Consider the following 26,675-nt stretch of genomic DNA (forward strand, 5'->3'; position numbering starts at 1 on the left):
TGAATATCCTTGGTGAATATGGACACTCCTCCACCTTTAGTGTTTCGATCCTGGTTTGGTATCTGAAAAGTGTGGTAAGAGTTGTAGCCTGGTAGTGCAGGGGTGCTCTCTGGAGCCTTGAACCAGGTCTCAGGTACTGCACAGATATCAATGTTCTCCATTTTTAGGAGTGCCTTGAGAGAGTGCATTTTGAAGTTTAGACTTCTAGCATTGAGTAGCATTACCTTCAGATTTTACATGCTTGTACCTGTTACGGTGGTGTTTTTTTTCCTTTGAACTTTGCCTAAAAAAGGCACTGTAGAGGTGGCAAGAGCCTTAGCCAGTAACCTGAATCCCAGGGGGTGACAGGTGCAGACCATCTCTGGCAAAGCATCGTGGTCTGTCGATCATGTTGTCCCAGGCAGACAAATACTGGATCCCCTTTGAATGAAACCAGAAGCTTAGCCAGTTGTTGAAGTCAATCATTTTATCCTTATATTGTGGTATCATTCTGGGCGAAGGCAGGATGCTACTCAGGGCTAGGATCATACCTGCCTGGGCCACATGATCCAAGAGCTCTTCCATGTCTCTTTTCATGTAGTCCAGGGAGGTACGTCTCAAGTCATTCACTCCATCATGGACAATGACAGAGTCATATTTGTACTTGTTGTGGAGTGACTTGAGTGCATGAGTTATGTGGCAGATCCTGGCACCCGAAAGGCAGCTCACTGTAATTTTCTCCTTGTTCAGCCTGGTGAATGGGACATCAGTGTGCCTGACTATAGAGTCACCTATGACTAAAGTGTTATGTATGTTGTCTTGCCTTAGGGGCTGTTGCAGGGTAGCACACTGGTGTTGTGAGCTATGTGACACTTTGGTTGTGATTGGTGTTTGTTTACGTTTCAGCTTCGGAGGTCCTTAAATTCTTTAACTTTGTCCCATCATATTTTGCTGAATTTCCTTACTGAAATCCTTTGTCAAATTCACGTGCTTATTTCTTTCCAAATCTGTCTCCTGCAGCAATGATATTGGTACTGTGTATTTCTTAAAAGCTATTGCTTTTACCTGTTTTAATGTGTTTTTTCAACTTGTGTGCTACATACAGATGCTAATGTTTGCAGGCTAATATTTTATACAGCTGTTTCTTCTCATCTCCATTTGAATCTATGTCACATTTTCAAGACTTTTTGTTTTAATTAAAGCTCTCAAACAAAAAAAATATATTTTTCAGAGCAACCCATCCCCTATTGACTTAGAAGAAACAAAAAAATATGTACTTCTCCAGAAAATGAAGTTCAACTCTCCAAATATGAACAGTTGCCTTAGACTGACAGCTTACCCATGCTAAAGAGCATGGTACAGCCTGTCTTCCCACTTGCACTGATTTCTGTCTGTTCTCTTCTTATATCTTTTTTCCTCCCATATTTGAAAAACAGCTTGTATGTTTTCAAAAAATATTACATTTTAGCTCTAAGATGAAGTGCACTTGGTATATTTAAATAAAATTATATCATACAATGTTCTCTTAAATAGATTAAAGTATTAAGGCTGCTAGGGAGGCTGCTATCTCTTATTCACTTCCTATAATTTCAAACATTTTTTTTCACTGAACTGCTTGCCATTGCACCTTAAAGTTTTGTATTTCCCTCAGCAAAAAAAAAATGCTCAGAACTCTCAAGATTAATTGCTTGCACTGGTAGACGGCTTGTCTCCATGTAAAAGTATTCAGTAGTGAATCATTGTAAATTTCACTTGGAGCAGAATGTACAGCTGCCTTTAGCTGCAGACTTCTTAACTCCCACTGAACATTTGCTAATGAAAAAAAAAAACAGACACTGATATCTTTGCAGGTGTAAGACACTTAACATTTTCATTGTCTTCATAATGTTGTCTTATATTTAAAGCCTACTTGCTTACAAAAACTCTTGTTTATAGCTTAAGCCAATAGTATTAATCTAGACATTCACCCTTGTACAAATAAGTGAAAATATTTAATTCTACATATAATCAGTGCAGTTTTGCACCCCACCCCACCTATACAGCCCAAGATCACAGCATATTAACATTAAACTGACTTTTGTCTAGCATTTCTTCTCTTGTAATAATTTAAAGCCTATGTTTTATACAAATATAAAGTACTTTCTCTCCTTAATGTCTTTAGCAAATGCAACAATTACTAAAATGACTTCCCCACATTAAAAATACCACATGGCGACACACTACACAAAGCTGTTTTACTCTATGTAATGTACAGTTTGGAGTGTTTTTACAAATACTAGTAAGAACAAAAATTGTTTTAATCACAGTTATTTTTTGACATAAAGTGGGGCATATGCTTTGCAGTCCACCAACAGTTTAACAATGTCAACAAAAGTCCTGTCTTTTTCAGAAACATTTTCATGCAAAACCATATTTCTCAAATGTGACTGATGTTTTATAATCTCACATGTATTCACTAATTTCAGTATTGCTGGTCTTCTTCCTGGTCATCTTTATCTCCCAACACAAAACTCTGGTTCAAGTCCAATGTACTTCTGATTCTTCCAGTTATCCCCTGTGCTTTTTTCTGTTTCGCAAGCATTTTTCTTTGAAACATTTGAGTAAGATTTCACTGGCAAAATCCCCTGTATGAATGTTACTGCCCGAAGAATGAGAAGCAAGGTCCCCTTCTGCTTGATAGCTCACTTTTTGTTTGCTAAACTTTTTTTTATTTCCTTCTTCACTTGTTCTGCATCAGAAAATGTCTTTAATCCTCCAGGAAAAATACTCTGACGACAGATGGATACAGGAGCTTAAATCTCACACCTAACTCTTGATATTCTCTGATTACTGGGATAAATTTGATTCTTTTTTGCCTGCTGTACAGAGAATAATCATTTTCTACAAACAATGGAAATATCTTTTTGTTTAAAGTCACCTGAGACAATGCTAAACAAAGCCCAACTGAAGTCTGTAGAGTTGTCAGACATATTACAATCCCAAGACCCTGTCCTACTGGAAACACGCTTTATTTATTTATTTACTGTTTGTTCTTCAGGTAGGTGAGTTGATCCATTGACCCTTTTAGCCATGAGCTGGGCTCAGTGAGCAAGAAAACAAATATAACATAAAATACAGTATAAGCATAGAAAGAGATGTGCCATTTGGAAAAAGCAAGTCATAGCATACAAAAGTCTCAGTATGTGTACATTACCAGTAACAGTAGGTAATAAGCTGGCAAAAACATGGGTTATAAACATGAGTTATAACCAACAGTTAAGTACATATATGTATGTATATAAAAAATAGGAGAAACATCAGATCACAAGTATGATTAACATAAGGGTTCAATTACAAGGATATACTTTCAAACACCTTGATAAACCTACACAAAACAAATAATTTCCCATTTGTAATCATGCTTCTGTAAAATGGATACTTCTCAAACCACCTACTCTGTATACTTTGCAACCCCGCCAATTATAGCTTCTGCTGACAACTGGGGATTGCTAGTCTTCTGTTTGTCTCCAGTTCTGGATATTGGAAGCAGCCTAGTCCAGGATGATATTATACTTAAAAGTACTGAAAATAGTCCGCTTTTTATTAATCAAGTCAATCCTCCCTTTAGGAATACTATAGGGTTCCCACCTGTATAGCATCAGCCCAGCTCCCTCAGTTTGGAAAAAATGCCAGGTACCCAAGTCTGCCTGTTCCCTATACTCAAAAAAAGAAACTAACTCTTAATGAGACCATGTCTGCTGTATTAATAAACACCCCTTGCATAAACCTTGCTGTTAGTGTTTCTCACTCTCAGCCATGCATAATGGCAGTGAAATTGACCAGAACATTAACCACATCTTCTCCACAAAGAGACTGCTGAATGTTTAGCTTGCCAGTCTCTTACTTCACGTAAGGAAAACTATTTTTAATATATATTACTTTTTTTCAGATTTACTCACAGTAAGAAATATGATCCTGTATCATCTCTCCTACTCTTCTCAATGTCTCAAAGCAGGCCTGCAGTCCAGCCCACACACCACCCAGCCACACTCTCAGCTATGTTAAATCATCTGTAAATATCAGAAACAAATTGCAAACTCAGGTAATGGTACAGAGAAGCATAGTGGGATTTGTATTACAGTACATTTTTATGGGTTTCATTTTTGTCCTCTGTCCATGGTGATTTTTGCCGGGGGTACCAGTTTCCTTTCACGTCCCAGAGACACAATGCAGGTGAAATGTTGATCTTACAAATTGCTCATAAATGTCTGTCCCATAGTCGTGTGTGTGTGTGTGTGTGTGTGTGTGTGTGTGTGTGTGTGTGTGTGTGTGTGTGTGTGTGTGTGTTATGTTCTGTGCAATGAACTGATGTCTCATCCAGAACTAACTTGCTGCTTTATGCTTGTTGCTTATTGCAACACGCCTCACCACCCCATAGTCCTCAGTTTAATAAACAGGTCATTTAATTATTTATTTATACTTTTTTGACTTGGTCAGTCCCACTAGGCCAATGGCCTCTGTATGGACTCTGACCATGGTAATGAAACTGAATGAATGAACAGGTTAATATTTTTACTATGTGAAAAAGAGGTAAAATTGCATTTGAAGAAATATGCAAGCATTCTCAGTGCTTTTATTTACAAGTTAGCATATCAAAAATCTAGAGTTAAACTATTAAAAAAGCAGCTGTAAATGGCATTTAATTTGGTCAGTATATTAAGTGTTTTGACCACAAACATAAAAAATGCTATTTTTGGGAAGTAAGACATCTGATCATAGACACTGTTATCCAAAGTTTTCTCTTCTAGACTGTTTGATTAAATATGTTTTGGCTGAATATCACTCTGAAAGAAAGACCAGATGGTTGGATGCTATTCTGCAGTATGTACTTAAGTCAGTGACTTTTGGGTTAGAGTTGTGGACTGAGTTATCGTTTAGAGTTAAGCTTTAGTTGTAGGGTTAAGGATTGTAATGTTAAAAATTATGATGCTGTTAGTGCTTCAGTCATTCCCAGTGACCTTCATTTGTGCTTTTTGTCTTCATGGATGGTAAAGCTACATTTGGTAATATGGTTGGGAACAAACTGCTCTTAATCCCTGTTTTTTCAGATCATGAATGCATGTGACAGCAGCCATGACTTAAATCCAGGTGAAAGTGATATGTTGTATTCCATGGCAAAGATTTTACATTTACCATGTAAGGACATCATCTAAGCAAGACCTGGAAACAATTATTTTTTATTTACAAAGTGGTATTATAAAGCTGTGGTCGAATGCTGAATACGTGATTTATTTGGTAAATGTAATCTTGTCAATATACTACTGTCCACCATTTTCACCGACTTTCATATTGATTCATAGCACTTCAAGCATGTAACTGCTGCCATTTCTCAGATCTATCTAATTATTTATTTATTTATTTATTTTTGTACACAAATCTTAATAATACTTGGTATTGACTCCGGATACTGACAAAGACATGTAAGTTGTTTGAGTGGTCTTACCAGTTTGCTAATAATGTAGCAGTGACATTTTCATAGTGATTACAACTGTGCATCCTATTTCTTATCTAGGATTAGTTTTTTTCTGCCCTACACCCACCAAGTGCCGAAATAGGATCTGTATCTTCTGTGACCCTGAATTTCATAAGGTGGTGATCTGAAAATAAATGAATTTTCGTTTTATTGGGGTTATAATAAATGATAATCATCTTTATTAATATTTTGCTTTCAGTTTGAGCTTAAAGATGTTACCCAATTTGCTGAACATCAAGAAAACAAGAGGCTAATTGGATTTGTAGTTCGAACTCCTGCTTTGATAGAAAATGAAGATGATACATTGAGTGCATATATATTTGAAAGTAATACTGAAGGAGAAAAGGTATGATTGTTTGTATCACCTATCACAAGCATAAGAATATTTGCTGTGTATAAAGTAGCACATTTAGTGAAAACGTTACTTTTAATTAGCAAATGGCAAAACACAGACTATTATAAAAATTTGCTACAAAGAATTAGTTTTCATCCACTTACTTTAACTGCTGCTATGTTTTATTATTTGTAATGTATTTGTATAGTAAAGACTCTTCTAAACTGAATGATACATAACTGGCAGATTGATCCCAGTGCGTAGGAGTTATAGATTTGACTCTGGCAGACCTTCAAATGAGGGTACAGCATTACAGGGATTCCTTCTGTGATGCATGGTGTCCTTTTACCCTCCACAGAAATGCTCATTTCTTTGTAGATACTGATGTAGCTTGGATATCATTCTAATGTGTTGTTTGAAACTGTCCATGTTCTAAGGCTCAAAATTATGGTCATTATGTCACTGTGTCTTTGGTCACGATCTCATGAGTCTGGAGAATTGTAAGAATATTGGTTTTACCCATTGAAGTAGATCTGTCATCAGATGCTTTCCTCCTTACCAGTACTTCAGTCTCCTGACTTGAGATGTTACTGGTCAGTACCGAGCAGCAGTAAAGGGGGCTCATTGCAAGGTCTAATCAGGGGACTTATCAAGAATCCTAGACAGAAGCAAGAAGGCAAAAAATGCAGAATACGTGCATTGCTCTTCTTCAGAGTCCATCATGCCTGTTGAGATCCACTCTTTTCCCAGTGAGTTCATCATCTTGTAGTTAGTAGGGGGAGGGCCTGCAAACCTGGCATATGACAACCATGGTATGACTGCCATTTCTTGCTGCCTACAGTAAGAAATTATCTTGAAATGTGTAAGGAGTGTGACTTTGAGTCACTGAGATAGGTTTCTCTGTCTTACTTGCCTTTTTCTATGTGTTTGTGTGATGAAGTATGAGCAAGTGCTTGAGTCCAGCAGTTAGTGTGTGAAGTGCTTGAATCCAGCGGTTAGTGTGTGAAGTACTTGAATCCAGCGGTTAGTGTGTGAAGTGCTTGAATCCAGCGGTTAGTGTGTGAAGTGAAGTGCTTGAATCCAGCGGTTAGTGTGTGAAGTGCTTGAATCCGGTGGTTAGTGTGCAAAGTGCTTGAATCCAGCAGTTAGTGTGTGAAGTGCATGAATCCAGCAGGTAGGGTATGATATCAGACACTCTGACAGTCTTTTGGCCCTTCTCTACATACCTGGTGCACATCTCACCAAGTTACGCACAAACAGCATCATGTTTGCTCTCAGTCGAATGCTTAGCTTCTGCTACCCCATCCCACCCCACCTCTCACATGGTTTAGGTTAAATAATGGGTCTGAGGGTATTGGCTGTAGGTGACCACTTCCCCCACTTCTGAGTCTTGTTGTCACAGAGTATGAGCCAGTCTCTGTGTTTGAGGCTGATAAGGATACCTCCTCTGCTACTTTTCCTCTTGATGATTCAAATTATTCTATGGGCTACATGGAGAAAATGCTTAAAGCTCAGTAGCAGAATGTATAATGTATATCCTTAAAGTAGGAGAAAGTGGTTTGTATAACTGAAGAGGGGAAAACAGATTAAGAAGGTTGTACATATGTGGTCAAACAAAAATTTTGAGCTCTAATGAGTCAAATAAATAAAATTTTAGTAAGGCTGTAAATGTTCTAAAGCCTGGACAGATGTTGATTTCAGAAAGTAGGCAGTTCCAAAGAGATGGGGCAAGCTTGTGAAAAGCTATCTCTCTGGTTCGTAAAATAGATGGAGGACACCATAGTGAGATAGTAGACAAGCTGTTATTTCTGACTGATCAAGATGGTGAACAGAAAGAAGTAAAAGAAGATTAAGGGGTGGATAGAAGTATAGAAAGGGAAGTTTGTGTATGACGAAAGAGACTAGGTATGTTGCTCTTAAATCAATGAGTACTGTGTTTTTAGAGATTAGGAGGCCACAGTGATGGGCTCTGCTGTTGCATAGCTATGTGAGTAGTACATTTGGTGGGTGTGAATATTCTGATTTTGACATTTGATAGACACTATATAGTCTGGAGGGGTCTTTATTATATTATCGAAGAGGCATTAAAGCGAATGCCTCTTCATCGACATGAAACGAGCAAACCGCGAATTACACGACCAACCAAATCAGCAATTTTTTTCCTAGGGAAAAAAATCACTGATCCAGCCAGAAACAAGCTATTACTAAAAATAGCTCAAAATCCCCACACACACCCAAATGTGGGGGGCTTTGCCCCCCATACCCCCTTAACTAAATATACCAACTCCGAGATCACACTACAGTGGGGAAGGGGCAAATTTACGCTAATGGCCAAGTAATTTTTTTTTTACCTAGGAAAAAAAATCACTGATTTAGCCGCTCGCATAATTCACGGTTCGCTCTTTTCATGTCGATGAAGAAGCATTTGCTGTAATGCGTCTTCGATAATCTTATATAGACCTAGTCTGGAGGGGGAGCTGAAATTCAGTCAGATAGTTGCAGCTGATGCAGCACATTGCCAGTAGTGTTGTCAGTGTGTACTCTAAAATAGCAGGCATCCAGAAGTGTTCTTAAGTGTTGGGAGGTATATACTTGTGAAACAGGGTTACCATTTCGGACATGCACAGTAGAGATTTATCATTAGTCTTTGGGGGTACCAAACAACATGGTTTAATTAGCTCTGGATCATTCCTCCCTTGGAGCCTGTTTTTGGAGTGTTGTGTTCTTTCACTCACAAGATGCATACTTTTTGTATCAGCCATCCTCAGTTGACCTTTCCTTGTAATCAGACATCCCAGTGCAAGTTATCCTTCTATCTGCATAGCACTGGTTCCAGAAATGCCAGCATTTGGCCAATGGTAGTCCAACACTGTCAAAATAATCTGTACCTTTGAAACGTTGGATCTTAGGGTTCAAACTACTTGTCCCACATGTTTTATTTCTCGACTTCTCTACTGAAGAAATTCATTGCAAAGGTTCTGCACTTCTAAACTAAGATGAACATAAAGCTGTAAAGAAAGCCCTTAAGACTGTATCCAGGATAGGTTTCCTTGTAGCTGACTGTACCATCATGTGTACATACAATGACTGTGACTGCTTTTCCCCAGGATGGCTCAGGCTGTCTTCATTCCATGAGAAGCTGAATCAGGCTGTCCACAATGCCCCTTTTTGGGGGTGAAGCCTTCTTTGGCAAGCCATCCAAAGAGTTCATTAAGACCTCCAGAAGAAAGATTAGGTACTTCGTATTGTGGAAAGCATGGCTACTCCATAGCTGCTTCTTCTTCTTCTGAATATCGATGCCTTTATAAATCATCTTACTCAACCTGTAATCATTCTTTGGGCCTAAAGATCATTTTTCTCTTTCTGGACCCCTCCTTTGGTGCAGTCTGTCAGATCAGATGTGATTCTGATGGAGCAGGGAGCCCACTTTAGGTCTTCCCAAGTTTAAAATTGATGTAAAGCACTAAGAAGCATCTCCATATCAGTGTCCTTAAGTTGAATGTTGTGTTTCAAACCATGGAACCTCAAGATGCACTGCTGAAGTCTGCGTTCCCATGTAAGCTCAGACAGTCATGCAGTAGTATAATACCACAACAAGCAGGAGAAGGACCATTTTTTGCCCCTCTTTGCAGGACAGTGATATGTGTTTGGAAGTGAGCCCCCAGCTGCGGCATATCCCTAGTATCCCATATCCCTAGTAGTGGCCCATATTTCATGAGGAATTTCATCCTCATAGACACATTGTCACAGTTTGTGTCCTTGCCTCAAGCATCAGATTCAGGTTTTTGTTTTGTTTTTATTAGAAGTGAGGCAATCTGGAAGATATCTAGTTTGCCATTCAGAAGATTGTGTTCCTAACCAAGTTCTGTTTCCCCCATCATGGTGGAAGAGTGGGCAACAATGAGCGCATCTTCCATGGCCATAGAGGAATGTTCCTCTCTCTCTCTCAAGAGAGCTCTCAGATATCTTGGAAGCTGTCAAGAACCCCTGTACCTTGACTTTTTTTGAAAGGTTTTTCATCTAGCTGTGCTGTCTTCCTGTGTAGTCTGCAAATTTCCAATTATATTGGCCTGATTCAGAAGTCTTTTTTCTCTAGATATCAGTTACAGTATTGTAAAGGTGCAGGTTTTGGCTGTCTTGGGATATTATGATCTAGGACAAGGTAGGGCTCTACCACATTTTGGTGGGTATCCTTCATCTTTTCACAAATATTTTACTTTCACATTGAGACTTGAATGGTGTGATCAGCATACCTCTGTGACTTACAAGACTTATCAGTTGCCTGATATGAGATTACTCGTCTCACAGTTGCTGAAGTATAATTGCCCAGAGTGGCAGTACATTTGAGCTTTTGCTTGTTTTACGTAGGAGCAGTGTACAAATGCTCTAATTATATTGTGTTACTACTTCTACAAGTTTGCAGCCTCTTGTAGAAAGACTGTGGCATGTTTTTCATTGCCTGTCAATGACTATTGTTTCTTTGAGATGTAGCAATCTCGGAGTAAAAATAATAAACTATGGTAGATGCAGTGGAACTTGATACCCCCCCCACCACACACACACACACACACACACACACACACACATACAAAAATGCTTTTGCTTTTTTCCCTTTGTTTTCAATTTGCTTATAACTGTAAAAACTTGAGTGCAAATGTTTTAAGTGTACCTGTATTCAGTGGGTCAGTACGAGCAGTATTTGCCAATCTGTTCTGATATGACATCATTAGTTTTGAGGACTTGCAGTGGATCCCACTGCTGCGTCTGCCTTTTGAATTGATGGTGTTAGCAGACCTACATTTTGTTTCCTGAAAGACATACTTTTTGGTAGTTAGCTCAGTGAATCAACAAATGTTATGCTTCTGGGAGTTTATAGCCTAGCATGGTCTTCTGTAGAAACTGAGTTTCTATTTGGAGATATCCCATTTTTGTCCTGATGTAATTTCTGAGCAGTTGCTCAAACATTTGTCTCAGCTGCTGGTCTTGTTCCCAAAATCCAAAAATATGAAAACATATTCTTCATTCTCCGTCAGTTGTGGTTCTGCCACCATCAGATCCATGAACCTGGGGACACTGATCTGCTCTTCATTTCCTTGCTGATGATGGGGAGGGCTTTACAGTTATGAAACTAAGTGCTGTGCATGTGGACTTTCCAAGCTTTTGTCACCAGCAAACTAATCAGGCCTTGAACACTGCAATAATAGAGTACTATTTGAGGAGACGTGGTGTACTTTTCCATAATGCATGTTTGTGCCATTGCCACTTGTCATCACTGCATAACTTTACCAGGCAGCACAGTCTGGACCTCCACACTAACAGCAGAACTGCCTTTGAGAAAGAGAGTGTCCTTCAGGTCATGCTTTGAAGTTCATATTTTGCTTTTTGCAATCCTTCCATCTGTTCTTTGAAATTCCTCTGCACCTTTTCAGATTCCTTCTGCCCACTTTGTGCTTGTTTCGGGGACACTTGTTAAAATTGTACTCCGATGTTGTGCCCAAGTAAGAGACCTCTTTTTAGAGAAAGATGTAATAGGTATGAACACTCACTGTATCTGTTGATCTTTGAGACGGCATTTTGCAGTGACTGCTGTATTCCATAACATCTTTATCTTTGCAGCGGCACTACTGCAGCTGCTGTTGTGGGCAATTTGACCCTTGTAAATAACAGTTTGCAGTTGTATGTTATTGTTAATTAATGCATTTTCTTGTGTGTGCAGCCCTGTTCAAGTAAGGTCAAAACCTGGGGATTGTTGGGAGATGTGCATCCCTTGCCTTTACAGAGGGATGCCTTGTGTGACCCAGAAAGGGGGTTAGGAGCTTGAACTTGAATTTCTTTAAAAAGAGACATTTGAGATGGCAGACAAGGAAAATACTTTGAAATAACACATACTGAAAAAGGCTTTCTCAACAATTATCTAGGTCATAGGAAGGTGGCTGAAAAACTGAAAAGATGAAACATGCTAGGAGTCTTAAAAAATTCCACTCCCTACAAGCACTCCGTACACTGACAAATATTGATATGTGCATCAAAACAGAGATCTTGCTCAATACCATAGAAAGCACTCCATCAGTGCAGGTTTCAGTGTCTATCATTTGTTTAGGCCCACCGCATTGGACAACAACACTAAAAACAGCAGTTTCTCCATATTCTAAAAGACTCATTAGACAAGTTAATGACCTAGAAGTCATCCATGTCCAAGTTACTGTTAACAGAATCCCTTATCATATCATAACTTACTCTATGCCCCCCTTGGCCTGTACCTCCTACCTAACTAGTACAAAGTCCTTATGCTAAACACAATTCTTACGGAAGACATCAAATACCCTTCCAATAATAAGATGTATACATCCTCAAACATGGATGTCTAGAGGTATCTTGATTTCATCAGTACAGCTGTACCAGGGGACATAAAATCATATACTTGATTCTTACCAGTATGAGGTAGCTTTGCTCCCCACTTTTAACTTCTTCCTTGGCCAAATCAGATCAGAAGTCAATCAAATTTATTATAAGACTAAAGCTTGAAGTTTTGTCTGATTCTCATGTCTCTAGGAGAGAAATGCCTTGGAGAAAATGTTTTCTGAAAGTATTCAAGTGTTTTCCCAACTGAGAGAGCTATAAAGATAAGACAAAGCCAGACAACAGTAGAAGCACAGGATGTACCATGCATCTCAGCATGGATAACTTTTCTTTTAGGTTATCCAGAGTCTGTGTGTTGCTGTCAATTTGGAACATTTGCTCCTATTAGGAGGGTAAAACGTCAATATTAAATGTACGTAGCTTTGTGTGTTATTATTAAGTTAATAGGTTTTAGGGGGTATTGAGGGTGTGCTTGTGTTTTTGCTTGAGGGCTTTCAATTAAACCAAAAGTTTTGCAAGATGTGACATAAGCTCAAATGGAAAGGAGAAGAAACAACCGTATAAAAGATTAACCCACCAAGCAGTATATGTATGTAACACAAACGCTGGAACTAGACATTTAACAAAAAAAGCTGTTGTATATAAAAGGTAGGAATAACAACTTTTCAAGAGAAGGATGCTTTCTGTAATGTCTTTAAATGCCAATGGTCTCACAGATAAATACAAAAAAGAAAGAATAGTGAACTTTATTAACAATGTACAGTGCAGATAACTATGCTATAGGTGACACACTTGAAAAGAACTGAACATGTTAATTTGATAAAGAACGGTTTTCAGGATGGTTATTCAGTGGAATACCTGGGGCAAAGGAAAAGAGGAGTACTTATATTAATTGCAAGAGGAGCGCCAATAGTGATAGAAGAGGATAAAAAAGATAATGGTAGATTTGTATTACTAAGAGGCTACTGGCAAGGGAGGTGGAGGGATAAAGCCCTAATTCTGAGCCAGAAGATATAGAATCAGAGTGATGCAAGTGCTGGAAGCGTTTTATACAAAAAGCTCTAACAATGTCTGTGCAATAATAAAGTTTGGATTGATTTTTTTATTTTCTGCTGATGAGAATTTTGCTTAGATTTTATTTAATGTTTCTGGTTTCATAGTAATTTGAATTTGTACAGTGCCGTAATCTAACAATTCTTTGGATTTATAGGTTCATAGCTGAAAACATGGCTATCAGGTTGCAGATTCTTACAAGCCTAGCCAATAACTAGGGAGTCAGAATCAAACCCTACATCTTGTATCTGTGAGGTAATGATCTTAACCATTATGCCAGCTTCTCCCCCTTATCCATTCCATTTTGTTTAACATTATACATCACCCCTCCAGAAAATGACATTCATCCATGTACTTCAGCTGATATGACTACCCTGTGAAGTCTGAGACATTAGCAGCCCTAGTAAAGTAGACTAGAACCATATATCCTAGAGAGGACTTTATGATTGCTCATCCATTTATCACATCTAGATAGAAGAGTATCCTGGTTATCCTTGATATACAGACAGAATCTGTTCCAAAGGCATGGGGTGCACAGGGGGAAAATATATACTGTACTAGCAAATGTTGTTAATGTGATGATGAAAGCTAAGATGTTGGTGCAGACATTCTTAATACCACTGGTTTATGGAGGTTAAGGCGATCAAAAAGGGTGGACTCTTTTGTATCATGAAAAGCCAGGCGTAAGTCACCATGCAAGAGTCTGCAGAAAATACAATGTAAAAAGAAGGTCTTTAGTCTGTGTGGGTAGCGTAGGGTGCTTAGGCTTTCATATTTTATTGTCAGTAATATCTGTGGCTTTTCAAGTTGAACTAGGGACTGTTTTCATTGGCTTGTCTAATGAGGGACAAATGTTGGAATATGACATGTGCTAAGTAGAATGATTTATTAACCATAGCTGAAATGTGTTGATCAAAAGTTTGCTCATTGTTAACATACCCAGATCTATAATAAATTTGTCAATTTTCGGCAGAGTATCCTTGATATGCAGGTATGAGATCTAGGAATGTGGTGGGGGGGTTAGAGCTAAATGTATCTGTAAGTAAATTTGATCTGAGTGTGTGATGTCATTTATTATTAGCTCTGCACATTGCTGGGCATTGTTATAAAGTGTTTATGCCTATATGAGTGAAGCAGTTGGTTAGAGGAGAGAAGAGTAGAAGTGATGACAGGGGAGTACAAAACAGAGGGCAAGATGGCAATTCAAAAAGTAGAGAAGTAGTAGAACTTTTTAGAAATCAGAATGATATAGACAAGATAAGGTATGGGCATGTAAAGTTGAAGGAAGAGGTAGGCAGATGCAATAAAAAGTCTGTGGAGGAGGCATGAAGTAAATAAGATGGCGATTCAAAAACTAGAAAAGTAGTAGATCTTTTTAGGAAACAGATATATATATATATATATATATATATATATATATATATATACAAGATAAGGTATGGGCATGCAAAGCTGAAGGAAGAGGTAGGCATATGCAATAAAAATAAACTAATAAACGAAAAGCAAAACGGCTTACAGGTAAAACCCAGTATATAAAAAGAGAAGTATATGAGAGAAAACACTATACCAGGTACCACACAATAACGTCTTTATTTAAACAAAGTAAAAAGGAGGTGGCGCTTTCGTTGCTTCATCAGACAAAGAATTAACTGTTCAACTGCTTGTTGACAGTGATATAAAACAAGCAGTTGAACAGTTAATTCTTTGTCTGATGAAGCAACGAAGGTTGCGAAAGTGCTCACCTCTCCTTTTTACTTTGTTTAAATAAAGACGTTATTGTGTGGTACCCGGTATAGTGTTTTCTCTCATATATATGCAATAAAAAGTCTGTGGAGGAGGTATGAAGTGAATAAAAGGAAAACTAAAAAAAACTGTCAAAAACACAAGTTCACATAGTGTCCAGTGACAACGCCTCGGAATGTTACAGATAACAATAAATACTGAATAAGTCACTCAAGGTCATCAAATAAGTAAAATAACTATAATTTAATAGAAAAATGAACAAGTACCAGTGTGAAAACAGAAACTGCAGACAGAGATATTGACAGCTTGAGTAAAATTTAATTATTGACTAATAAATACAAGAAAAATCTAAGAGAGCCTGAAAGAAAATCAACTAGAAAAGCTGAAGAGAAAACACTGGGTGGAAAGAATTCTGCAGCTGTTCAGCAAAAAGCACTTCAAGCTGCAGCTTTGGTGCAGGGCATAGCTTACAGTAAAATAGAGGAACAATGAGTTAAATGTGCTCAGAGCTGATTAAAATAAACAAAACACTGAAGAAGTATATCACCATGAATAATGAAAGGCTGGAAAAATGGAAGACCCTAAACAGATATTAAAATGAGCTGATACAACTGCAAAAATCAGAGGTTGAAATGAAGAAAAAACTGGCTGAGTATAAGACTGATCAGGAAGGGATGTTTCATAAAATGGTAAAATTAGAGGACAGAACATGTAGGAAAAATCTGAGATTTTCTACTGTACCAGAGAAACTGGAAGGTGCATACAGTATTAATTTTATGAAGGCACAGATAAGCAACTAGACTGGTATTCCACAGCAGGAACTGTTAATTGAAAGGGATAACCATATGTATGTTCCAAATATGGCCACGAGAAAACAACCAAGACCCTTATTAGTAAAGATGCAAACTGTGGTAAAAGGGGAAAGTATTAAAAGCTGGAGAAAGCAGAGTGTTTGTGAAAAATGATTGGTGTACACCAGGCAGAGGAGAAACAAATGTATTATAGTAATCAGGGAATGACAAGAGGCAGGTGTGAGATTCCAGCTGCTGTATCCAGCTGTCTTCTGAATAGTATTTCTTGGATTATCAGTCATTTTTGATGCAGAACAAATGAAGGGGGGGAATGCAAAAGCCTGTCCAACAACAACAAAAAAATGAGCCAAGAAGCAGAAATGGACTGTGTTTCTCATTCTTTTGATAGTAAAGCACACAGACAGACTTTGCCACTGAAACCTTTTTCTGCTGTTTCAAAGGAAAATGCTTGACAGACAGAGAAAAACCCAAGAGTTTACTGAAAAAATCAGGAGCACAATCAAACCAAACCAGAATCTGGAAATGGGAGATGGAGATGAACAGGAAAAAGATCAGCGACACAGAAATTAGTGAATAAGTGTGAGACTATAAAGCATCAATTGCATTTGTGAACTATGGCTATATAAGAATAAGTGGAATGAGTGAGTGGACTTATGTTGACTTTGTTAAACTTCTGAAGAACTGAAAGGCATTTGCCTCACTTCATGTCATTAATGTTTGGAAGGACTCTGGAGGGCGGGGAGGATGAAGGAAAAAGGTTAACTAAGTAAAATGATTTAATTTCTTAAAAATATTTCTATGAAACTTTTCAAAATATAAACTGCAAACTTCACAATAAAGTATTATTAGTTCTTGTAAGTGATAAAGTTATTAAACATATGTTTTTTTTTCATTTTCTCTTTTTTAGCATTAATAAATATAGGTATTGCAGTGCAAAAATAGACTAACAGCTAGACAAAAGTTTAATTTAATAGGCTGTAATTGTGGGTTGTTGAGATGAGAGATGGGATGTAAAAGTACAAAGTTCATAATATATAGAGAGCTATGTTTTGTCTTACTGTTGCATAGGTGAATGGATTAAAATTCTTGGCATAATCTAATAACAAGTTTTAAGTGGAAACAAGTAAATATGAGAACACCAGATGTAATAAAAAGTTTTCCTTTAGCAATAAATGTTTCAGTTTGTCTTTCAGGCTGTAACAGAGGACTTACATTTTTCTTTTTTCTCTTACTTTTTCAAGGAGGCAAGGTGATAATAGGACAATAAAAGGCGGAACACCAGTTTCTTCAAGGCTAAAAGTTAATGATTTCTGAAAATATGCAAGTAATTTTAACATCTGGGGAGGGGAGGATAAAGATAAAAGAAAAGAACAAGCGCCAATTTCTGTAAGTAGATACACAGGCAATAACATGCATCTTGGCACTAATAACCTCAATGTCAGTTTAGCTAGGGCCTGTGTTAGCAGCTTGTCTATTTAGCACAAATGTTCCTATTAGGAGGGTTAAACTTCATTATTTGAAGAGCTTCATAGTTATGTGTGTTTATATTAAGATAATATGTTAAGGAGATGTTCTGGGGGTGTTTTTTTTGTTTATTGGTTTTTATTAAAACAAAAAGTCTTGTAAAATGTGGCATAGGTTCTAATGTTGATAAGAAAAAACTGTATAAAGGATTAAACTGACAAACTTTAATGAGTACATGCATCACAAAATCTGGAAATAGACATTTAAAAAAGCTAACATGCATAATAGGTGGGAATAATGACTTCTTACTATAATGTCAATACTTTCCATATTGTCTTGGAATGTGAATGGTCTCACAGATGTAGAATTAAAAAAATCTTAATTATATTAAGAAATGCAGAGTGCAAACATCAGTGTTACAGGAGACACATTTGGAAAGAACTCAGCATTTGAATTTGATAAAGAAAGAATTTCAGGATGGATATTCTGTAGAATATAATTGCTAGAGGAGTTCCAGTAGTGATAGAAGAGGGAAAAGATAACTGCAGAATTATAGTAGTAAGGAGCTACTGTTTATGTCCAACCTAAAACTGCTGTTTTGGAGCTTAAACAAATTTTGGGATAATAAAATCGGCTTTCAGCAGGGAATATTTCTTGTCCTTGGGACTGGTATTTCATTTTCAACAATACATATGTATCTGGGGGGTCTAGAAGGGAAAATATAATAAAAGAGGGTAGATTTCTGAAGAGTTTTTATGAAAATACTTGGTATGAAAGATGTGAATTCAGAAGCAGGAACTCAGATGGAATTTGCATATTATTCCCCAAGGTACAATAACTGGACTAGACTTGGAATCCTGTAGCGATATTAGAGAAATTTCAGAAATTTTATGAAACTTTGTATAAAACAGAGAAGTAGGGGAATCAAAAGAAAGTATAAATGGAAGTATTTATGGAATACTTAAATATGCTAAGTTTAGAGATAAATGAGGCTAAACAATTATCAGTGAAGATAGGAGGAAATGAGATAAATTGGTGATGTATAATTAATCTACAGGAAAGTCTCCAGGAATAGATGGTATTCTGATGGAAGTTTGGAATTTAAGAGGGAAGAAAGTGATATAGATGTACAAGGTTTTGTTTAACAGTATTTTAAAAGGGAGGGAGGCACCAGCATTCTGGAAAAAAAGCTGTGGTGGCTATAATACGTAAAGGGAGTGTAAAGGTCTATTTTATCCAGCTCATATAGGCCCATTTTAATTTAAAACTTTGATTATAAAGTGTCTATGTCTTTAATGGCTAAAAGAATGGCAAACGTGATGCCAAAAGTTGATAGATATTGATCAAGATGGTTTTATGGAGGGGAGGTAAACATTTGACGGCATTAATAGAACAATGATGATCCAGAGGGGTGAAATATAAGAAAATACCACTTTTATTGATGGGTCTCGATGCAGAAAAAGCATTTGTCAGAGTAAACTGGGATTTTATGAGAAGAGCAATGGAAGCATTTGCATTTTGTGATACAAAATAAGGTTAATTAGAAGGCTATATGAGGGATCAGAGGCAAAAATAAAAGTGGGTGTTTCCTTTCTGATAAGTTGTATCTGAACAGAGGAAGTAGGAGGTGTGTCCTCTTCCCCCTTTGTTATTTGCATTATATCTAGAACAACTGGCAAAGAAAATAAAGAATTCAGAAATTCAAGGATATAATTGGTATGGTGTTCAAAAATTGGCTTTATTTGCAGATGATATCTTGTACCTGATGAAATCAGAAAAGAACATCTCAGTGTTGTGGAATATTCTGAGATGGTTCCTGAGATGGTTCCGGGTTTTTTCTGGGTATAAAATTAATGAAGATAAAGATTATAGTTATAAACTGTGTACTTACACATGAATTGGTCCAACAATACCCATATTTGTGGGCACATGATAAAATTAAGAATTTAGCAGTATGTATCAAAAATGATTCAGTCATGGCAGCTAAGGATATGCAGGAAAAGAATGAACAAAAATAATACAAAATTAAAAACATAATACAAAAATTGAGAAACTGAAATCTGTTGCCTAAGGATATGGAGAGCAATATGCAAGCTGTAGCAATGTTTTATTTTCTTTAGTTTTATATACAGGTCAATCATATTTTTTATTAACCAGAGGAAAAGATGTAGACAGTAATTAATAAAGTGTTGAATGATTTTATTTGGGAGGGGAAGAGTGCAAGGGACAATTGGAATACGACAATCCTCCCAACAGAACAAGGAGGTTTAAGATTATGAACAAAAAAAAAACGGGGAAACCTTGAGTAATGAAACTAAGAACCAAAATGTCTCAAGGTAATCCCCAAATGTCATCAGGGCTGGAAAAAAAATAAACAAGTAATCTAAGAAGTAATCCTAGGAATGTTTATTAAAAACATAAGTGCTTCCGTCCCTAAACATGGGACATCATCAGAACTGCAGAAAATAATTGAATCCACATTTAAATAAACAAATTAGATGACCACATGACACATACTGACAAATAGCATTAAAATCAACTAATTGATAAGTCATTTAAAGTTACAACCTATCAACACAAAAATAATAAAAAATAGTAAAAAATGTATTAAAAATATACATCCTCCACCATATATTATGTTCATAGGTTCATAGGTTCATAAATACAATATCCAGTCCCAATGCTGAAAGTTATTAAATAATAATGTTAAATATTACAGCTTTGAAACCTGCATCTTTAATACAGTACTCAATAAGATCATGTCATTTAAACCTGGAGGCAACCTAGCTTCTAATCTTAGCTGCCAAAGCAGTGCCCAATATTCTAGCCTGTGCTCCCATGCTCCTCCTCTGAGGTTTGGTAAAACTTGTTCCAGGCAAAAAATAAAAACAAATTATTGTGTGGGCACCAAAGCTTGTGTCTGAATTAAGCAAAGTATATCACTGTGGTGAGGTTACAGTCACAGGTTTGACATAGTTTAAATTCATCTTGACAACGTTTTAGTTTTTAAAGTTTGACCAACATAAATATGTTTACGTTGTGAGCAAGATCCACATTTTAATATCCATTTAGGTGATTTTATTTGACTAGTGGATACATTTAGGTGCCTCTTATAAACACATCATGTTCAATGAGTTTCCAGTTATTAACAAGCACTTGTTTAATGGCATTACTACAAGGGCCATATTTAATTAACATGGTCTGCTCATAGTTAATCGACTTGGTATGTGTGCTCACTATATTCTAGAAATCTTTACCCAATAAAGGATAAAATTATCTAGTCGCTTTTGACAATCTTCATCTTTAATGTTGTTTAACATTTTGAATGGGTAACCTCTTTTGGTAAACATTTTAATTAACTTATTATTTTCCTAACAAAAACTGGTAATTTTCTGACACTATTCTAGAAATAGATACCATTTGACCTTTCACAAGACTTTTTTTTTCTGTGAAAGCAGATGGTTACTAGTATAGTGTAAAAAAGTATTGGAGTAAGTAGGTTTTCTATAAAGTAAAGAAATGCAACTTTGTTTATCTACATCTTTAACCAAAGTAATATCTAAGTAATTAATTATCTCACTGGAGTGGGAAAATGTAAGTTTTAAGAAGATTGTAGTTGTATTAAAAAAAATAAATAAAATTCTTGAGCTCAGATATACTACCCTGGCTTACTATAAATGTATCGCCTAAAACGCAAGTAAGTAACAATATATTTCATGTATTCAGATTTAAAAATGAAGTTCTGCTCCTAGTGCCAAAGGACAATATTGGCACAGAAGGGGGCACAAGCTGGCCTCATCGCTACAGCAGGTATTTGTTTGAAATATTCATCTTCGTAGTAAAGAAAATTATTAAAAAGAACTGTTTCCATAAAATCTGCTAATATATTAACTTCCCTAGTATGTGCATCCTCACAGTTTGCACATGCCTCTCTAAACTACTTGAATCCATTGGGATGGTGTATACAGGAAGATAAATCAACTGCATCTACTGTAACCAAAAAACATTCATCATTATAAATTTTTTGCTGCATATGTCTTAAATAATCCCATGAATCACATAAACTATAAGTATATTTATTGAAAAGAATTTTGAGGTTACCATCAGTGTAGAGTGCTAAGGGGTGGGTCTTGGATCCTGCCACTGATACAGTGGGGCGTAAATGGGTGTCTGCAAGTTTCTCGTCAACCTTAGGGATGCCAAATATAGCTGGTATCACTGGGTAATCAACCTTTAAGAACCTATATAAAGTATATTCAATTGCACCCTGATCAAAAAGGTCCTTTAAAAAATAAATCTATCTTATAATAAGCAATATTATTCTCATTCCTTAAAACTTCAGTACATTAAAATTCATTGTTTAGGACTTAATACATTTTGGACAAGTAATCAATAGAATCCATAATGGCCACCCCAACCCCCTAATCAGGTTTCATTATTCTTAAATCACGATTGTTAATCAAATCTTTCATTAATATCGTTTCCTCTTTATTTAAATTGCTGGTATATTTAAAATGGGCCTGTTGGACCATCTTTCTTAAGTCCTTTTTGTAATGTTTTTCATAGAGTTGCAAGGTAGAATGTAAAGGGGGATTAAAAGTACTGACAAACCTACCAACTTGAGTGTGTACATTGGTCATACCATGAAGCATAACCTTTAAATTTGATTTCCTTACAAACAATTTTAAATCCACTAGTAAATCTGTAATGTCATAGTGAAATGTGTGAACAAACGTAAATCCCCTACTAAATAGATTAAAATGTTTTTCTTCTACAGGCAAATGGCTGTAATTAAAAATCTTGAAATCTTTATGTTCATACTCCACAGGCTTATCCAATACATTCTGAAAATAAATTATGGGTTTCTACTACAGTATCAGAGTGAGAAGTAAAAAAAATAATTCAGTATATGACACATCTAACAACTGTGCTTTTTGGTGGCAATGTTTGTGTAATAATTCAGTGATGGTCGTCTATATCCCCCTCCTTCCTGATAACAGCTGTTCTGGTGGTTCGCCCTCTGGGCTATCCTCTCAGACTGTCAGAGAGGAGGCAGTTCCACTGAATCTAAAAAATCTACATGGTCTACTTCAGCGTTCTCTTCACTGTAAAAATCTTTATGATGAATAACATGTGCCATGTCAGTAATGGGATCCACAATATGGTCCCATCCCCCAGCAGCCTGTTATAGTGTATTTTTGACCAGAGGCACTGGATATGCTCTTCCCTCAGAGTAGGCTAATTCATGCCTAATAAGCTAATTATTTTTATTAGCCTTGCCGTTTTCCAAGTATTTATTAACATTATCAAACACAACACAATAATCATTACGGTGGAATTCATATAACAAATCCTGTTTAAGCGACTTATCGAGTAAATTAATTTCCTCAAAGTCTATTCATTTCTTTTTCATTAAACTTAATAAGTGTATTCATAATGTTTAAACCACAATTATCAAAAACAGACAATAATTCTTGTAAAAATTCATTATCTCCTACAAGTCCATTTGAAATTTCCATACTCTGAGCCCATTAGGAATGCATCTCCTACTAATAACATTCATTGAGATATGCAATGTCCAACTGCAAAGTTTTTAAACTTAGATGGTTTCTTTTCAAAAGTCTTAACTGATTTTTAAAAGTTCCACTTACTCAGGAAGTCATAGCAGACTTGGTAAATCCACTGGAAAAATGACTTGGGATGAAATGTCAGAATCCATAGTAAAAATACATTCAGCAATTTCACTGTCCCTCAGTGAATTGTGAATGGGTTCTCTTCCTTAAAACCAAAACACTCCACAGAATGTAGAAACAAACTTGTAACAAAAAAGAACATTCACTGGAAGGCAGCAAAAACCTCCACAAGTAAAATAATTTGTATTTATTCACAACGATTTAAAACTCATACTATTTCTTGTCTTTCTACTTCATCTGGTATATTTAAAATGGGCCTGCTTACAAAGGGTGGGAAGGTGGCCTAATGGTTAAGGTGTTTGCCTTACAAACACAAGGTGCAGGGTTTGAGTCTCACAAGGGATAATTGGCTAAGCTTAAAATAGCTCACAAGGGCAGTTAGCTTAGTACTAATCTATGGACCAATTTAATTTCATTTCAAACTCTTCAGAATTTCCTCCTTTGCCTGGGGCGAATGACAGTGACTCTTTTTTAGCCCCAGAACCAGTGAGGAGGTCAGAGAAGATTGCAAACAGGCAGTTGACCAACCAGATGATGTCAGAAACCTTCCAGGACCATCACAACTGCTCCAGGAACTGGAGGGGGTTTGCCAACAGATGTAGCGGGAGAGGACAAGCTTGGAACAGGAATTGAATACTATACTGGCTGTTTCTTTCAAAATATGTCAGCTTATTTTGTTAAACTGGGAGACAATAGTTATAATTTTACTACTGAAAGTTTTAATGAAGTACAGCTTGGCTTGTTGGGCAAAGGTTTGACCTTTGTGCCTTCTAGGAGAGCTGATGTAAGTCAAACTTTGACTAATTTAAAATAATTTTGTAGAAAACTGGTTTTACTTTATATGTTTGACCAAGCCAGTACTAAGGCTAGTGTTCTTTTTAAAACTAATACTATTTCTACATTTTATGATGTAAGTGAAAAAGACATTTGAAATATGAATAAGAAAAAACTTTCTAAGAGTTGTTAAGTCATTCTGAAAGGTCTGCTCTGTATAAACTTAGTAATAGGTCAGATCTGCGCTTTGTGTGCAGATAAAGATGGGGGGCTTATTTTTATGTATCAAAGTGAATACATTCAGACTATTGAGTCTATGTTAAACAATCCAGCTGAATATGAAAATATTACTATGTTACAAATCAAGACTAGATATCCTTTCATTTATGTTTTATATGATTTACTTATGAATTCTTTGATATCCCATGGAGTTTTTCAGTTTTCACATGTAGAACATCCAAAGGTTGTTGTTTTATTTGGGATACCCACGTTGCACAGTGGAAAATTTCCAATACGTTTCAGGCTTATTGTTGCTGCAAAAGACAGCATTACAGAGCATATATCTATTTTTTAGATTTTTTTTTCTTAACCCGTTAGTTCAAAATTTAAAGAGCTGTATCAAAGATTCTTGGCATTTTTTTAGACTGTCTGAATAAGACAGTGTTGGAAACTGAAATAGTGACTATGTTTACTTTAAATTTAAAATCTTTATACACTTGTTTACCTCAAGAACAAGGCTTGGAATTCCTGCAGTTATTCTTAACTAAGTTCAGTGAATACAATTCCAACACCATTGGCATGATTTGTCAATTAATGGAGCTAATGTTGTAAAAAAATTTGGAGCTAATGATGTAAAAAATTTTTTTATGTTTAGTAAGTGTTTTTTTCCATCAAAACAGGGTGCATCTATGGGTGCTACTGTTGCCTCATCCTTTGCCAATCTGATTATGAGCTGGTGGGAGACCCAGTGTTTACAAAGTCTTCCCTTTTTTATATACAGCATGTGAAAATATATAAAAGATTTGTGGATGACCTGTTTTTCATAACTGATACTGTGGAAGAAGATGTGCTGGAATTTATGAAAAATGTTAATTTAAGTAGTAACTTTCTGGCTTTTACCTTAGGTGATGTAGGTACTAAACTACATTTTTTTGAATATATCTATTTGTTGGAATGTTGTGTTTTTCGGCTTTTCCCAGTTAGGGGTCGCCACAGCGGAACTCCGGTCTGCTAATGATTGGCAGTAGATTTTTACATGCCGAGTTGCTGGAATAACACAAATAAAACTTTTAGCAGTAAGATTTTTTAGGAAAGATTTTTTTTTTAAACAATTACTTGTGTAAGACTAGTGCACATCCACCCTTTACGAAAAAGAACATACCTAGCAGGCAGATGATCAGAATGTCTCAGCTCACAACTAGTCAGGCAGGTTTTTGGAAGGTCTTGAAGACAGTGTTAGGTTATTTGCAGACAGAGACTATGACAGAAATGAACTGCAAAGAACAGCAGAAGAGATTACATCTAAAAGAGAAAACTGTCTTTCTTCTTATATTACGTGCAGGGCTGACTAGCAAGAATGTTTCAGATAAGAATGACGGCATAAATTACAGAAACAGTTTCTGTTTACTTATGACAGTTGATGACAGTAACATCAGGAAAATGTTACAGAATAACTGGTATATTCTTAAAGGGAATATTGAACTAAGTCAGAAAATAGGTGAACAACCAGGCTTTTATTTTAAAAAGCTAGATCCATTAAGCAATTTCTAGAGACTGATTATACATGTGTTAGTTCTATTCATACTGATAAAAATCTAGGAATGTTTAAATTTTTTGCACTAGTTGCAGTTACATTTGGGAAGGCCCTTCCATTATGCTGCCCCATATGGATAGAAGTATCAAAGTAGAAGGACACTTTGCAACAGCACAGGCACAGAGTATGCTGCTATATGATCCTGTTGTTACTCATTTTGTATAGGAATGACAACAAGGAAGTTAGTGTTAGAAAAAAGTAACACATAGTCTATAAAGAAAAGAGACACAAACAATGCACTATTTAAGCATTTCACTTTATGTAAGTCTTTTAAAAAGTTTTTTTCTGTCCTAGAGTTAGTTCCAAAATATTTGAGGGGAGGTAATTACAACAACAAAATTCTTAAAAGAGAAACTTTCTGGCAAGTTAAGTTGCAAGCAGATAAATATTCTGATATTAATGAAAGCATCTGTTTAAAGTGTTTTTTTAAAAACAGCAAACTTGTTAATACTGGCTGGTTTACATACAAAATTGTCATTAATTAAATGTGTTTTACAGACTGAATTAGAACTGTTAGCTGATTTGTTAAATATTTAAGTGCTAATTTTTCATAACTGTATTTAAATGTGGTTATTCTGATGAAGTTGCTAAATCTCTGAGTAAATACGCATTATTTTCTCGTGGTGTTTCTGCTGCCTTCCAGTTAGGATTCTCTTCCTTCTCAGGCCATGATAAACGCGTTCCTTGACGAAACCATCTGAATGTTGATACTGGGTTGTTTGTAGAGAACTCGTGGGCTGTTGGACCCTACAGGTAGATGGAAAGGAAACACCCTTAAGTTGCAGATTAGCCACTACTGGAGTTAGAAGATCGATAAGATCAGTAAGTTTGCCAGACAGAGAAGTAAAAGCTTTCCCTTCCTCCTCTTGATGTAATGGTAGCTTACCATCACTATGGCTACAGCTGGGGCTTGTCACAGCAAAGTTGAAAAGCTCCTGTGAAGACATTGGAAAATCTCTGTAAATCGAACAGTGAACAAAAAAAAAAAACACAGAGAAACCTTGAGTAATAAAACTAAGAACGGAAATGTCTCAAGGTAATACCCAAATATCAGTAGGGCTAGAAAGAAATAAACAAGTGATCTTAGATTTTTAATGCTATTCATCAGTCTGTGCCATGTGATCAACTAATTTGTTTA

At 36.3% G+C, this 26,675-nt stretch overlaps 1 protein-coding gene across 1 annotated transcript in view; it reads left to right on the forward strand.

The window, feature by feature from the left end:
• The window catches only part of APPL2 (adaptor protein, phosphotyrosine interacting with PH domain and leucine zipper 2), a 1,154,621-nt gene that overhangs the window by 1,052,003 nt on the left and 75,943 nt on the right, over nt 1-26,675 (forward strand). The window contains exon 19 of the mRNA XM_044087826.1: nt 5,691-5,837. Within this exon, the coding sequence (XP_043943761.1) occupies nt 5,691-5,837 (147 nt within the window). The remainder of the gene's footprint in view (nt 1-5,690; nt 5,838-26,675) is intronic.

This window comes from Protopterus annectens, chromosome 11.part0 (genome assembly GCF_019279795.1).
Source record: "Protopterus annectens isolate FY-2018-M chromosome 11.part0, PAN1.0, whole genome shotgun sequence".
In the NCBI taxonomy this organism is placed as follows: Eukaryota; Metazoa; Chordata; order Ceratodontiformes; family Protopteridae; genus Protopterus; species Protopterus annectens.